The sequence below is a fragment of the Pipra filicauda genome, unplaced genomic scaffold, assembly GCF_003945595.2.
Source record: "Pipra filicauda isolate LSUMZ 115617 unplaced genomic scaffold, ASM394559v2 scaffold346_size766342_pilon, whole genome shotgun sequence".
Lineage (NCBI taxonomy): Eukaryota > Metazoa > Chordata > Aves > Passeriformes > Pipridae > Pipra > Pipra filicauda.
Window position 1 is genome coordinate 711,055 of NW_024104472.1, and position 15,800 is coordinate 726,854.

Here is a 15,800-nt window from a genome sequence, read left to right on the forward strand (position 1 = left end):
TGCCGCTGGAGCAGCGGGCACAGGCACACACATCACACGGCCAGGGGCTGCGCTCGGCGCGGGTTCTGCGGGGTCCCCGAGCACCGGCTCCCACCGAGCGCCGCAGTTCCGGTGCGGAAGAACCGCCGCCTCACAGGGTGGGCGCTCGCTGATGTCTCCTCACGGGAGCTCCCTGTCCCGCCCTCACCATGCCCGACACAGAAGGCGCGGCCCGCGTCCCTCCCCGGCCCGCGTCCCTCCCCGTCCCGCACGGGAGCCCCTCACGGCCGCCACCCCCGCGCCCCTCCGGGCAGCCGGCTTCGTGCCGCCCGCCGCGCATGCCCGGCCGCGCCACGCGTGCGCAGTGCGGGCGCAGGAGCCACATCTGATAGGGGGGAAAATCCGAACGGCGGCGGTCGCCGCCATATTGCGGAGCTGTCACAGTGCCCGCCGCGCTCCGCGCCCCGGCCCCGCCGAACAGCGCGGGGCGGCCCCGCAGCGCCTCCTGCCCCGCTGTGAGGGGGCGGCGGGGGGGGACACACTGCCCCGCCAGGAGCGGGGAGCGCCGCGCCCCACGCACCCTGCCCGGGGGGCTCGTCCACCCGCTCCGCCCGGCGCCGCGGAGGGAGCGGAGCCCCAGGTGAGGTGGGGAGCGAGGGGCGCGGGCGGCTGCCGGCGGGGCCGCGGGCGGGCAGCGCGGGGGCGGGAGCGGGAGCCCGCCCGCAGGAGCTCTTGGTGGGCGGAGGGGCACCAGGCGACTTGTTGCAGCGGCAGGTTCGCGGCTTCGCACCGCCCGTGTGCGGAGTGCCCGCCGCCTCCGCCCGAGAGGGGGGCGCGGGCGGCGACCCCCAGCTCGCTCGGCTGTGCCGGGAGCGCGCCCCGCGTGCCCGCGCAGCCCCCGTGCATTATTGATGTCCCCGGGCGGCGCGGCGCGGCGCGGAGGTTACACCGGAGGAGACATGTGGCAGCCGGGTCGGGCCAGCTGACTGCGGCGGTGCGGGGGAATAATAAGGAATTACTTCATAAACAAGTGCTGTGGAGCATCTGTTGCTGTCTATTGTTTTCGACAAATGTGCGTTTTTAAGAGTCCTTAAGTACTGACCGACGTAATGGGTGCAGCGGCCCTGAATGAGCCTTTGTGCATTGTTTTTTGAATGGATTAATGTGTTGTACGAGTCGTAGGCATTTGTAATTAACTTTGTCTCTTAAAGTTTAGCGCAGATAAGAGGTTTTAGTTTCAGCTTGGTGGAATTTGCTTCTCTTTTGTCAGTTTTCTTAATTTGAACGTGGAAAAAGAAAACCTCTTTGGACTCTATGCCAACACAACTAATCACTTCAGTTGTAAGGTGCTATTAAGCTGTCTTTTCCAGTCTATGTAACGCCCTAGACAAGTATTTCATGTTCCTCTTTTTGGTACAGGCTTTTAGAAAGGTTCAGTTTTTTAAACTGAGTCATGGGAGTGGCAGTTCTGAGTTTTAATTAATTCTGCCTTTGTGACTGGTTTCTGTCAGGCTTCAGACGTGCGTCTCACTCCTGCTTTGCTTTCATCAGAGATGCCTGCCGTTGTGTTTGTGCCACAGGAGTGTTTTGGGGATGCATCTGCGTGCACGGCCCCTGACGCGTTCAGGAGATTGTGGAACTGCCGTTACTGCTGTCAGCTCTGAGATAGCGCGTTGGCACCGCGCTGCCGGGCAACGCGTGCCACCTTGGTGTGGGCAGCGTGTGCCACGAGGGAGGACGTGGGGATGGAGCGCAGCAGCGTTATGGCTACTGTGATCGAGTAGTTTTTTAATCATTAAAGATGGGACAAGTAGTAACTGTTTATTAGATTGTAAGACTTACCTCTATTGATCTATTGATTTAGCGTGAGAGGGACTGTGAGAAAAATAAACTGCAAGTCAGTGCAATGTTCCCAGATAAGCAACATCCCAGCAAATGGGAATTGCAAGGCAGTGGCATATTTCCAAGCTTTGTCCTGAAGCGGCACGGCTCTTCTATTAGGTTGGGAGACTGGAGAGCAAAAGTATAACGATCAGCTTTAGAAAATGCATGGAAAATGACGTGGTGTGACAGGTCAGGAGCTGTCCAGAGAGTTTTCCTTGAGTGCTGACTGAAAAAAAAGTATAAAAGTGTTTGTAGAGTTGATAGAAAGAGTTCTGGTCTGACTATTTCTGCCGTTGCATTAGAGAGTGTTGCAGTGCTTGATGGTGGTAGAACTGCCAGAAAAAAACTTTCACAGAACATTGGGTGAAGCTGTAAAGAGGGTGAGGATATGGATCCACCTACAAGGAACAAAATTGGGGGGGGTAAAAAGTGTAGAGGTTATGACATTAGAAGGCAGTTCCTTGTAGAGAAAGTTCCTTTAGCTTTTGCTAGGATAGGTATACGGCCTTTCTTCTTCAACAGTCTTGCTCTGCTTTTTGAGAAGGGGCACTTCTGTTGACAGAGGTGAAGAGGAAAGTTGTTTAAGGCATTATGTCTTTCTGTTGGATGTGCTAAGTACATCAAAGCTGTCCTATCGCTTTGTATTGCATTAGGAGTCTGTGGGAGTAGAGGAAAGGGAGGATTTTCAAGTTTGTAAATGTAAACAAAGCTTTATACAAACTTCTGAAGAAAGTACTGATTGTTGAAAGATACTGACCCATTAAAGCAGCACTCAGTGTATCTTGCATGCTCAGCGAGTTTACTCCAGAGCTGAGGGGGGGGCTAGGTGAACTCTTTCCTTTCAACAACGAAGAGCTGCATTAGTGGGCTAACTGTACCAGTAGGCTAATTTTTGGGTGTAGTTTGAATTAAATTTTTTTTCTTTCTGCTTTAGACATTTATAAATTGGCCCAAAAAGGGAGTTAATAATCTTTACACTAGACCATTTCAATTTAATAACTCTAGTTACTGTATATGAAGAATGATGTGAGTGGTCAGTTCACATTCATAAGTTTCCTTTATGTTATGGAACTAGTTCTAAGAGACTCAACAGTGTCATTCAGAAAATATGGCTTGAGATGGCATTATACCCTGCATTTCAGTTATGTTGTATTTCTTTGCTAACAGTATTTTTAGAGAAAGGCTTATTTTGCTTAGAAACAACAGTACTTCATCAGTTTCCATTCTTAATTTCCATTTTTGTTGGTGCGTGGGATACACGTGGTAAGATTGGCCATCTTGTCATTGTAGGACTCTTCAGAATCTTAGGGTTGTTTCAAATAGTGCAGTTGCGGGTACTTGAAGTGAAGATTAATACTTAATAAATAGGTTAAATGAGTGAAATAATATAATATTATGATAAAACAATACATATATAATAAAATATATAATACATTAAATACTTAATAAATAAGATTAAACTTAATAAATATTAACTGTATGTAAACTGTATGGCATGTCTAAAATGTACCAGTTCACTAACTGGCAAAACTGCAAGCATTGCATGAATATTCTTTGACTGGTCTGTGTTGCTTTTAGTTGAACTACTGTGTTGGCAACTGCCAAGTGTGCTTCTGAGGTTCTCAGGAACTCCAGTTTAGAAGAAATACCTCACTCTTCAAAATGTGTTTTCCTGTAAATACGCTGAATGTGTAACAGTTGTACTAGTTATACTGCAGTTATTTTTCAGGTACAGCAAGCCTATCTTGGGTATTTCAGGGAAGGGAGGATTGGGGAAAATAGTGGTTTTAGGAAGGGAAAGATACAGTACTGAAAAAAAAAGTTGATATGTAAAACTCTGCATGTGATATCTAGCACTCGTCAAATCTCAATTATTACATATTAGGTATAGAATTCAGCTTTTTATTTTTCTTGGTTTTTTTTTCTCTTTTTTTTTTCTCTGTGAGATAAATGTCTTGTTTTAGTTCCCCCATGGTTTGCTTATATTGCAGACAACTGTGTGGGCGATCTCTGTGTCCGTCTGAAAAAGATGTATGCAGAAGTAAAGTCTGTGGCAAATGAACTGCTTTATGGGACTGCAGCAAGTGTGTCATTAGGGAGCTGTTAGTGTGAAAGATGATTGCCTTGCAGGCATTCACAGACTCCTATGGAGTGGAAAGGTGTTTCTGTAGAAATCTGAGACCAGTTAGTCAGGTACAGTGGCCTCTAAGTTACCTATTGCTGCCTCCCCAAAGATCTAAAACCTTTAGGTACTGCAAAAAATGGAATGGTATAAGACTTTGCAAAGTGAAAGTATATTAATTTTAAATAAGTTCCTGTAAATAAATGAGTTATATTGCTGTGGCTAAAGTTCTGTGGTCTCTGCCATCTCTATTCAGGAAAACAGATGATGAACCTTTTGCTTGAGTTTAGGAGAGATGCTGCTGGGAGAATTGCTTCTGAGAGAAGGCCCTAAGCTGTCAGATAGGGACTCTGCTTTTAAGTGCTGGTTCTCCACCAGCCAAGCATCCTGCTCAAGCCTTCTATCCCATCCTCACCTGACCTCAGACCCATAGCTGTGTGTATGAATGTTTCTTTTGAAAACAGCTGCTGCATAAATTATTTGACAGAATTTTGGCATCAAGCATTTTGTGCACCATCATTTTCTGAAGAAAGCTTTCTTTGTCATCTTTAACAATTGCTTTTTTTGTTGGCTTCTGTGGCATAACTGGAAACATGGATGATACTGATTTAAAAATCCTAACTCCCTTGTAGTGAAATGAATTGACATCACAGTTCTTTATTTCAAGAGAATTCTTGATGTTCTGGATGATTTTTTTTTTATCTGTTTGTGATGTGGAGCCTGCTGATACTTTGGTTTTTTTTTGGTCCAGAGTCCAGATTAGTGCATACGTTGTTGAAGGTCTTCAGTGTTGTAGCGGTAGGAAGTCTGCGAAGTCACAACCCTGCTAATCCTGACTTGGAAGAGGCACCTTTAGGAACTGAAATGTCAAAGTGAGATGAGCCTTGATGTGTAGTAGGTCACAAGCTGGTTTCGGAATCCTGCAGGTGAAAGGAATATAATTTCTCATCCCAATTGACTGGGGTTTTTTTCCCCTCTATTTGCAATGCCATTTAACATGAGCGTTACAGGTAAATAGTTGCTTCAAAGTTAAAAATTAAGTAAAACTGATATGGTTGCATCTGCTAAATATATATTTATCTGAAATGCATTAGTAGCAAAAGTGAACTCCCACTCCAGTAATAACAGTGGAGATGCACAATATTTTGCCTGGCTGTGATTTTTGATTTCTTTTGGTCAAATGTTTTTCTTATATGTGTTTTGTTTTTAATGTTAGCTGGTGCCAATAACGGGGATAGATAGGGTGCTTTTTGTTTTATTCAGTGCTTATTTGATTTTGATTTTTGCACAGTTTTAAGATCTGCAAACTTCTTGATTTTTATATACATATAATAGTTGCAATGTATTTGTGTGATTGGAATGTTTTGAAATTGCACAACATTTTGAGTATGAAAGCATATAGACACAGGCTGTTTTTTGCATTATATATAAAATGGAAACAAGTTCAGCATAGTTGGCTATAAATTTATTAATTTTCTTTTGTTTGTTTTAAAGAAATGATAGGGATTTTTTTTCTTTACTCTACTGAAAGATACTGCAGCAAGCATTTCAACAAAAATACCTGGGTTGCTATCTGTTTTGCACAGATTTTTTTTTTTCCCTGTTGCTCATATACTGTGATAATTTCTCAGGCCCATAAGATCTGTGAATCTGTGGGGCTCACAGTGAGACTTTATTTGTATTGAGTTTTGCACAAGAGGATTTTTGCTTTTTACTGATAGCTTTGTTCTCTTGCATGCAAACGTGTCTACCAATTGTGGTTTGATGACATAGAATTAACCTATAAAACTTTGTAGTTGTGTTTCTGATTTTAAAAATTACCCTAAGGTTTTAAAATATGTTTTCAAATAAGTAATTTATGGTTTGTTGCTAGTATTATAACAACAGCTTTGGATAAAACCCAAAGCAAAAATTTGGGACATATTCATGGAAGAATTTGTAATGAAAAAAATGTATGAGGGTATGACAGCCATTGGAGAAAGTGATAGACATGTTCTTGAGATCTCAGTCTTGTGCCATATGCTGTCTTTCCTCTCCTGGAGACTGGACTTCCTTATCAGTTATCTTACCATACCCCTTCTTTTCAATGCTAGTGTAACTAAAGACGCATACAAATAGTGTGCTACTTTCTATTCCTTTTGGTACTGTTGAGTTGGCATGCTTACAAAATGGTGGATGAGAATCTAATTTAGCTTTTGCATAGTTAATTAACTGAGTATAACTCTAGGGCTTCAATCTGCCTTCAGTTTTTCAAGTAATGAACCTCTACTGTCAAAAAGGTGAAGGATTCCAAGTGAACTTTAGCAGATACAAGAGCTAGGCTTGTTTTGCTTTTTATTACTCCCTTGAATTTTTCCAAGGAGTACATTAGGGAAAGGGGGGAGAAGAGGAGGCAATCTGTGAAATGGAAACGTGCTGTTGAATTTTTATCAAAAGCCAGAGTTGTAAGCACCTGATTTTTTTTTTTTTTTTTACCCTCCCTGAAAGCTTTTGTGATTTAAAAAAAAAAGAGGGCAAGGAAAATGCGTATTCATATTTTTCAAGGATATATTTAAAAGTATCTTGGAATAGTAGTCTTACTGCTGATGTCTCAGTGTTAGAAAGATAAATTACTTGGTAGAATTGCCTTGTTAAGGTTGAGGGCTTGACACGCTTCAATGGTCTCAGATCCAGGGGAAGGTTAACAAAGCTTGGGGAGAAGGATGTACCACTGATAGTGGGCACAGGGAATGCAGAATTCACAAGCCACAAGGACATTTGGCAGAACTCCCAAGATAAGGAAGAAACTAACAGAACCAACTCAGCAATTGTGCAGGAATCAGCTCCAACTGGGAAAAAGGTAATTCTGGCAGGACGGAGATTGCGGCCGGGATTCGGGGCCCACCAAGTCACAAACTCAACAGAAGAGGGTGACTGAGCACGTGGACTAATGGGCATGAGAAGAGAGAATCATTTAACCAATAGAAGGTAGAATGCTAATCAGTAAGAGCTATGTAGCTTGAAGCCAATAAACCCTGATTCCTTTGTCTGCTGCAATGTATAAATGTTGTAAAGTTTTGATGATTGTGGTGCCAGCCTTTTGTGGGTTAGCATCCAGCTCCCTGCTTTGCACAGACTAGAATAAAGAAATGGAGATACCTCATCTCGGCGTGTAAACTGGTGCTGCACATTGGGCAGTGAGCCTGCGTTTGGGACATTACTGACACTGTCCAGTTCTTTAGAATACCTTCTGGAATTAAACAAAAAAAAAAGCTACTGGAATGTAATTGTGTTTATTGTAAACAAATGTAATATTATACCTTTATAGTTGGGCTGCATTAGTTATATCATAATTAATATAACTTAAAGATACTGTTTTAAGTTTTTCAAACTGATTTCTTGTTAAACAAAATTTTACTCTGTAGCTTAATTATGCCATTAGATTTCTTTTTCTGTAATCCTTAATCTTAACATTCATTTTCTTTTATCAGCCAACAGCATTGATGCTTCTTAAATTCGCTTTCCATCCTTTATCTCTCTTTTCAGTCCCTTTTTTCAAACATATCTCTACAGATTAGAAAAAGAAATAAAAAATGAAGTGCTGAGGCACCTTACTTTGCTGTGCAAATGTTTCTAATATTTACTGTAATCCTGTAATTTTTTAATGCCAAGAAGCAAGGAAAATTAACTTTTTTGGTAATTTATATATAAAAATACTTCCTATTTTAATTTTTATTTATGAATGAAAGATCATTTATACAAAAGTTTGGTTTTGATAACTGGATTACTCTTAAATGTTCTGGTTTTATCCTTTTTTTTTTTCTTTTAGCAATTCTGAAAATTTTATTCATCTGTTGCAGCCATGGAATTATAATAATGAAATCTCAGATATATTCTGAGTAGTATGTCTCACTCATTTTTCTTAATGTAAGTTTAATTCCAGTTTATATTATTTTTGAAGGCACTGTGCCGCCTTTGATGCTCTTTGCAAACCAGCAACAGGTGTGATTCATGGAAGTCATTACTGTAAATATGTGCAAGGAGGTGTTAGTACTTAAATTTATGCAAGGAGGTGACTAGCTGCTTGTTTTTTGAGTTAGAATGGACTGAAAGGGAGGCAGAATGCTGTCTACCAATAGCATATTTTTTCAAGGCATAGAAACTTTTTGGAACAGAACACAATAGTGAATACTTTCATTACTACGTGGACATAACTTACAGCCTTTCTGCTTAAAAAAAAGAAAGAAAAAGGCTCTATTTCAAGCAGAGCAGATTTTTTTCCTTTTTTTACTGTGTTGGTGTACTTGCATTTCTTTTCATTTCTGGAAAAATGACTGTATCATTCCTTCGCTTAGAAAAATGGGTGATTTATGAAATACAGTTTTGATGCTTTAAAATTGTTAGGTTTTTTCTTTTTCTTCAAGATGTTTCAAACTTTTTACTTCCTTGTAAATAGTGTTAGAGGTTTTTAATAGTAGATGATGTCTGATAAAAGAAGTTTTAAAAAGAATTTCTAGCCCTTGAGGAACTGTTGCACATTAGTGCATTAATGCTCTACAGAAAATAAAAAGGATGTTACTGCTTGGAGACCTGTAAATTCTGGTACTGGCCAATTTAGTAGCTTTTTATTTGTCATCTTCTGAAAAGTGTATTTTGTACATCTAGAGCACTTTTTTAACTTGTTTTGGAATGTGTACTATTTGCTGTGATATGTATGAACTCAGTTTTGATTAATTTAAAAACGTACCCCTTATTTTGTTTTTGGCAGAAGGGGACAAAGAGTTTGTAGAAGATTTAAGTGGACAGGAGACTACAGAAAACAAGAAAAATGCCGAAACCAGTAAGTAGCTGTTTTTTACCCATCTAAAATTTAAGAGGGTTTTCACATTTCAGAGTGGTGATCTTATAACAGTTTTTTTTTTGTTTTGACTCTGCTCTTTCTAGCTTTCATAAGATCTGATAATGCACAATTGAAGTTGAGATAGTTTAGTACCAACATGTGGAAAAAAGGTGAAGAGAGCTTTGTGGTGCAAGTTTGCAGGGAACACACCTGGAAATGGGAGCAGTACTTGCAACCCATTTGGCTGGCAGGAGGAATGACTTTTCAGGAATTGTTGACTTTGAGATGAGCTAACATACAGTGGTTAATGGAGGCATAATTTAAACCTGACTCAGTGTCTGTGAGAATCAGTGGAAGGGTTTGCTGCAGGATTTGGTAAGGGAAGACAGAACATGTGTGAAGTGTCTGCACTAAGTTAGATTGTAGTTTTACCATGTTAGAGGGGATCACATAGAAAGTAAGTTTTGAAGGGAGGAAATAAGCAATGTTTGTGGTCCCCTATTCCTCTCAGTCCATCTGAGATAAGGGTTCATCAGCTTTCTATCCAGGGGGAAAAAATCTCCAACCTCTGGAATTATTACGAAAACAGAAGTCTTTGAAGAGATAATTATTGAGCAGTTTGATTCTTTTTCTGTCAGTGTAGTACTGGTTGCTTAGGATTTCATCTGCCATGTGTTAAATGAGTTTTGGTTGTCTCTTCCTCTTCTGTGCAGTGAGCAAAACATTGAGGAAGGGAACCGAATTGTCAGATTGTTTTCTACTCAACTCAGTTAGTTTATGTAATAGCCTTCAGGCTTTCTTTGTTTACTGATGTTTCATTCTGGTAGTAGATTGGGAGCAGGCAGATCTTTTACTAGAATAAATGTGTCTATGTGCACGTGTTTACCGCATACATATTTATACGTAGATGTATAAAAGATTTTTGCTATTAATCAGAAATTACCTATGTTAATAGTCTGTATTGCATTATTTGCCATTATTTGGAACTGGTACAGCTTGATGGATAACGTGAACATGGGACTGTCCAAGGGCTAGAAGTTCTGTTCTGAGCTTTGTGGTTGGTCTGCTGACCAGCTGGCCATACTTTGTTGTTTCTGTAATTTCTTCCTTTCCCCACAATGGATGAGGGACAATATCATAGCACTTGCTGAAGTTGCCTACTTCATACGGAAGGCTGCACTATAAAAGGCAGGAAAATGAATTAGCAGCATACTGTTTTCTGATCTGTTCGAATGCTGGCTATGAGAATTGAGTAGTGCCTTTGATGGAGATTCTCAGCTAGAAAACTGTGTTTTAAGAATGAGACAAAAAGTCACTGTGAGCTCATGTGATTTCTGAGGCCTTCAGCTCCGTGCAGCTATAGAGCCGTGAAGTCACAGAAGTGATGACTAGAAAAAAAAAAGCCTGAATGAGGTAACTTCTTTTTAAATTCTGGGACTAGAACCGTGAAATTTGGGCAGGCGGGGTTCTCTCTATTTTAAGGACCAGAGAAAATTGAAGGAAATAGAGTTTTAGGGTTGTTCACAAGGAAAGCAATATCCTTAGAACTGAGATTGCAGGAGTGTTGAAAGAGCACACAATCCACCCTAATAATGGAAATTACCAGATCTTGGGAAAGAAGCTGGACTCATGCCAAAGATAATTTTTTTCTTTTATGAGGGACTTTTTATGAAGAGTTCTCATATATCTTTTGACCATGTAGGTGCATGTGAGATCTTAGAAGGAAGCCAAGTGAAAGGAGCCATTAAAAATGGAAATAAATTGATGACATTTCTCAGTGTCTTTCTGTAAACTGCAGGTTGCTGTACTTATAATTGGTAATCAGTGAATGAAGAGGTAGCACACATGCCAAAGGTTAAGTGATTTTACCTCAGATTTTGGTCTCAGTGCATCTTAAATGGTAGATGCTTTAGAGCTCTCTCCCCTTTTTTTTTTATTGTTTTTTTTTTTGCCTTCTTTGGAGACTGTAAGAGCCTAGTCATTGGTTATGTTTAAGGAATCTGACGTTGTTCTTTGAAGAGTTCTTGCTGTTCTGCTTGGATTAGATAGTACAGGACTGTAGAAGGTCTCCTGCTGTGGATATTTTACTGTAGCTCTTGGGAGTTGTCTTTACAGACAATCCACAATAACCAAATGTACTTCTAGTCAGGAAACTATTTTTGCTTTAACTCCTTGTTGTTTATTTTTGAGAGCTGTTGCAAGAAAACTGTCAGTGTTCTGTAGGTTTATTGTTGGAAATCTTTTAACCTGAAAACTAATGAAATAATCGTGGGTAAGAACTAAGAAAACCTGGTTAACATAACTGGTGAGATTTTCGACAGTGTTATTTTATCTCTTTTTCTGTATTACTGTGACCTATTTAGATTTTCTTTTTTCAGATTCTGTTCTGATGATCCAATTGATAGTTTTCAGACAAGTCTAGTAGTCTTGTAACCTGTGCAGTAAATTCTCCCTGTGTTTTTGGAATGATTTTTTTTTTGTTATGCAAATAACAAATAATTAAGCCATAGATCAGTTTAAATGAAATCAATGCACACTAAATCACAGAAAAACCAATAAAATAGATGTTGGTTTCACTTTTTTTGCTTTCATTTTGAAAAGTTATGTAGTATTCCAAACAAAATTAGGTAAATGAAGACCAATAAAAGGTCTTGATGAATTTGAATTTTATAGCAAAAATCTTTAATTTTTCCTTGAAGTCTCAGTCTGAAGTGAGTTTCATGCCACTGTGAACGACACTATACATGGTAGTATAAGGTCATTGTTCTTATGTGTCTGGGATTTTCTCTCTCAGAGGCTGGTAGGTTAAATAGCTTGAGTGAAAAGGCTGTTTTGCAAGGGTAAAAGTGACTTTAATATATTGTCCTGAGTTATTAGGTAATGTGTCTGAAAAATATACATTATTGAAACATTTTCTCGTTTGACTGCTTCATAGAAAAGTCTGTTTGTTCGCTTTGGCTGTGTTTGTAACAAAGTGACTTTCCAGCTTTTCAAGCTGTTTAACTCAGCATATCCTCTGCTTTTAAGACCAAATAGTTCTGAGACTTAATATTCTCAGTTCTACCTAGCAGTGTGAAATTGTTTCGTTTGGCATCTGTTGTGATCCATTTAAAAAAATTGGTGACTTCTTTGTTTGATTAGGTCTTTGCAACTGTAATCAAAATTTGAGCTGTTATAGGCCTGTTCTCCGTGTGCTTAGTTCTCTGCATGCTGAAGAACAGAATATTTGTTGACTTGTTTTCAGTGCTTTCTTCCTAAAAGAAGAGATAGAAAATGTTTTTCGGCTGTATGCCATTTTCACAGATCTTCACCGAAAATAGAAACATAGAAGCTAAAATTAGACATCATGGGTTACATAACTGTTAATCATTTCATAGGCTGAGAAGATTATGTTTAATTGACTAAAATATTAGTTGCATTTATATGGTGTAAGAGGAGTTAAATTATTGTGTTTTTGGTGGCAGTTTGCAGCACTTTTGTACAAGAATGCAAGGCATGAAAGAGAAAGCATTACACTGGGGAGTAACAGAGGCAGATGTCAAAGTTACTAAGATTAAAAAGGATCCCTTTTTAGACTTATTCAACATTCTACAATATTGTGTATTCAGAAGGCATAAATATCAGAATCTGGAATCAGATAGGGGTTTAAAATTTGAATTAATAATTACAAGATCAAGTTGATTTTTGTAAAGTGGTTGAAATAGTATATAAATTATTTTTTTTACAAGAGTGGTGTTTTACAGGAAAATCTTTGAGACCGTGTAGTGCAGTATTTGAATTATGGTTTGAATATATGATTTATTTCTGTAGCATAAATAGACAACTGATGTCAGCTTGGAGGACTGCTTGCTTTTGATTTGTCTGTTAGTAAAATCTGTTTGTCATTATTCTGTAGCCTTCTGTTCCTAATGTTGTTTAATCCTTACCTTATCTTCATAAAGTTTTTTCTTTCATCTCCTCCTATGTCTGCTTTGAGGTTGGTATGGAGAGCATGCTGTGTATATTTGTGCAGTGTTGTAAAGCAGTGGGACTAATATACTGCTACTCCTTAACACAAATAATTTAATATGCAAACTGGAAATAGTAATTGGCTGAACTAGTGAGAGGAAACTCTTTGAACAAATTTTTTTTGCTATATGTGGTTTTCTTATGAATATGAATTGGACTGGTTTCTGTGGCTTTTACATATGACTAATTTATATTGCATTTATTAAACCAAAGCAAAAACCTTGGAAACATTTTTTATGTTATTTTAAGTGGCTTTCTTACTGAATATCGGTACCTACTCAGTTTTGGACTTCCTGATAAAAGCTGAAGTGCCATGACTACTATCTGCGATCTATGGCTGAAGTACAGTAATAGAAAGTATTAGATTATTGAGCTAATAGTCAGTTTTTGTGCATGTTCCACGGACTGGGTCTGTGTTTGAGGAGAGGTTTAAAGGTTAGTGTGGTGATGGTATAAAATCCCATTAAATTGTAGAGGGTTAGTACAAGGAAGAGTAATAATATTTTTTCAAGTCCTTAAAAGTGAAAGAATACAACAAAACCATAATTCCCATATGAAATACATGCTTTTATTAAGTGTACATGGATGTTTGTTGTTCCAGATATGTTCATTGACTATACTCTTTATTGGTTTTGATAAATTACTTAGTAGATAATTTGCTGTAGATTGGGTTTTTTATGAACACTATTTTATGAGCTATGGCAAATGTCCTCATAACCCATTAGGAATATTTGTTGTCAGAACATCAGTTGTTCCCTTCCCAAAGAATCATCTGTACATAGTTATGTATATGTTCTTCCTTTCCTTTAGCAGTGTTTATTCATTCTGAAGCAAGTCTGGTAAAATACAGATAAACTCAGACTGGTAGTTCTGATGCCAAGGACCTGAACAAGCTTGAGAAGTGGGCCAGTGTTGAACTTGGAGGTTCAACAAGACCAAGTGCAAAGTGCTGTACCTGGGTTGGGGCAACCCCTGGTATGAATACAGGCTGGAGGACGAAGGGATTGAGGGCAACCCTGGTGAGAAGCACTTGGGGGTGCTGGTGGATCAGAGACTGGACATGACCCAGCAATGTGCGGTTGCAACCCAGAAAGCCGGTTGTATCCTGGGCCGCATCAAAAGCGGCGTGGCCAGAAGGTCAAGGGAGGGGATTTTGCTCCTCTACTCTGCTCTGGTGAGACCCCATCTGGAGTGCTGTGTGCAGCTCTGGGATTCCCAGCACAAGAAAGACATGGTGCTGTTGAAGTAGGTCCAGAGGAGGATCACAAAAATGGTTGTTGTAATGGAGCATCTCTCCTATGAGGAAAGGCTGAGAGTTAGGGTTGTTCAGCCTGGAGAAAAGAAGCCTGCAGGGAGACCTTATTGTGGCCTTTCAGTACTTAAAGGGGGCTTATAAGAAAGGTGGGGACAAACTTTTTAGCAGGGCCTGTTGCAATAGGACAAGGGTGGTAGTGGTTTTAAACTTAAAGGATGTATATTCAGACTATATATAAGGGAGAAATTTTTCATGATGGGGGAGGTGAAACACTGGAACAGTTGCCCAGAGAGGTGGCAGATGCCTCATCCCTGGAAACATTAAAGATCAGGTTGGATGGGGCTCTGAGCAAGCTGATGCAGTTGAAGATGTTGCTGCTAACTAGATGGCCTTTAAAGGTCCCTTCCAACCCAAGCTATTCTGTGATTCTGTAGGGTAAAGAAGAGAACTGTCACAATCTGTTAAAAAGATGTGCGATCCTGGTGAGAGCAAGTTCAAAAAGCAGGAGTTGAGTGGATCTTGTGGTATGAGTAGTGGTAGCCTCCCAATGCTTGCTACAGGAAACCTTTACACATATCCCTTGTCACCATTACAAGAACTCCTTCCGGTTCCTGTGTTTGTGGTAAGGTTGGTTCAGATTAGTGCCTGTCTTCATAATTTGTGGTTCACATAATTTCCCCCTGACACCAATGTCACATAAAGAGAATTGCTTCCAAGTAGCTGGGTACCAACAGCAGGTTATATGAGTGACAATCCATTGCTTCCTAGGTCTTCTTACCTGTGTTTTCTCAATTCCCTGCCTTATTTCTAATGTGGAAACTCCTCCCATGACTCCTGTTAATGCAGTTCATTAGCTTCATTTTACAGACATGCAGCTGACCAGAGATTTGATTTTTGTTGAGAGGGTGCTGTGTAATCAAGGTTTGAATTAGATAAGTAAACCCTTGGGGCTCAGTCACAGGTTTTGACAAAAGTAACCTTCTTATTTTCCATGCCCAGAAATAACTGAGACTGTGAAACAATGTTACAAGGTTGTAAAACCGTGGTATTTGTATGCCAGAAATCTAAGTCGGTCCAAATGCCTTCAGAAGGAAAACAATCAAGTGTAGTGTTAAATTCCTCTCTTCTTAAATAATTCATATCACATTTTAATGTTGCCATCGTTTAATTTGTCTTTCTTGTTAGAACCGAAAGTGTGAATATTAATTATTAAATTAATTGTTAATTATTGTTAATTACCAAATTATTAAATATTAATTAGGCGATCTGTTAATTGGAAGTTCAAAGAAAAACAGAACTGCTAAAGACTTAAGCAGTTACTGTAATGTGTGTAAGTGGCCAGGTAGTCCTAATGTATATTTGTACCTATTGCAGGTGTAGAAACTGTGTTCTCTTAGAGCACTCAGATTTTTTGAGGCAGTAACATCCCGAAGTGAACAGAATCTACAGAGTTTGCCTCTGTATTAGATCTATTATTTTATTGTTTGAGTATTTTAGTTCTTGTGAAGGATAAACTCAGGTAGTAATTCCTGCATTTGTAGAAGATGACACTTGTTATAAGGATATTTATATAAGAAGTTTCTGCTGCCTACTGCTGCAATTAGTTGAACTTGCTGTGCTTTGTAGATCTCCTGTGATGCTTCTTATTTTGGCAATGGTGCTGTTATATAACAGGGCTCTTTGGCATTTAGTAAAGTTACTTTTTGGCCTTATTCTTTGTAACTTGCTTACTT

At 39.6% G+C, this 15,800-nt stretch overlaps 1 protein-coding gene across 2 annotated transcripts in view; it reads left to right on the forward strand.

Moving 5' to 3' along the window:
- Positions 1-392: 392 nt before the first annotated feature.
- Positions 393-15,800, forward strand: part of LOC113986989 (radixin) — a 44,808-nt gene continuing 29,400 nt past the window's right edge. Inside the window, exons 1-2 of one of the 2 annotated variants that reach the window (XM_027719203.2) lie at positions 393-619; positions 8,733-8,804. In XM_027719203.2, coding sequence (XP_027575004.1) covers positions 8,793-8,804 — 12 coding nt within the window. In that variant the 5' untranslated portion in view covers positions 393-619; positions 8,733-8,792. Of the gene's footprint in view, positions 620-1,032; positions 1,052-8,732; positions 8,805-15,800 lie in introns of those variants that run through there. The other variant, XM_039384307.1, reaches the window with a different exon arrangement.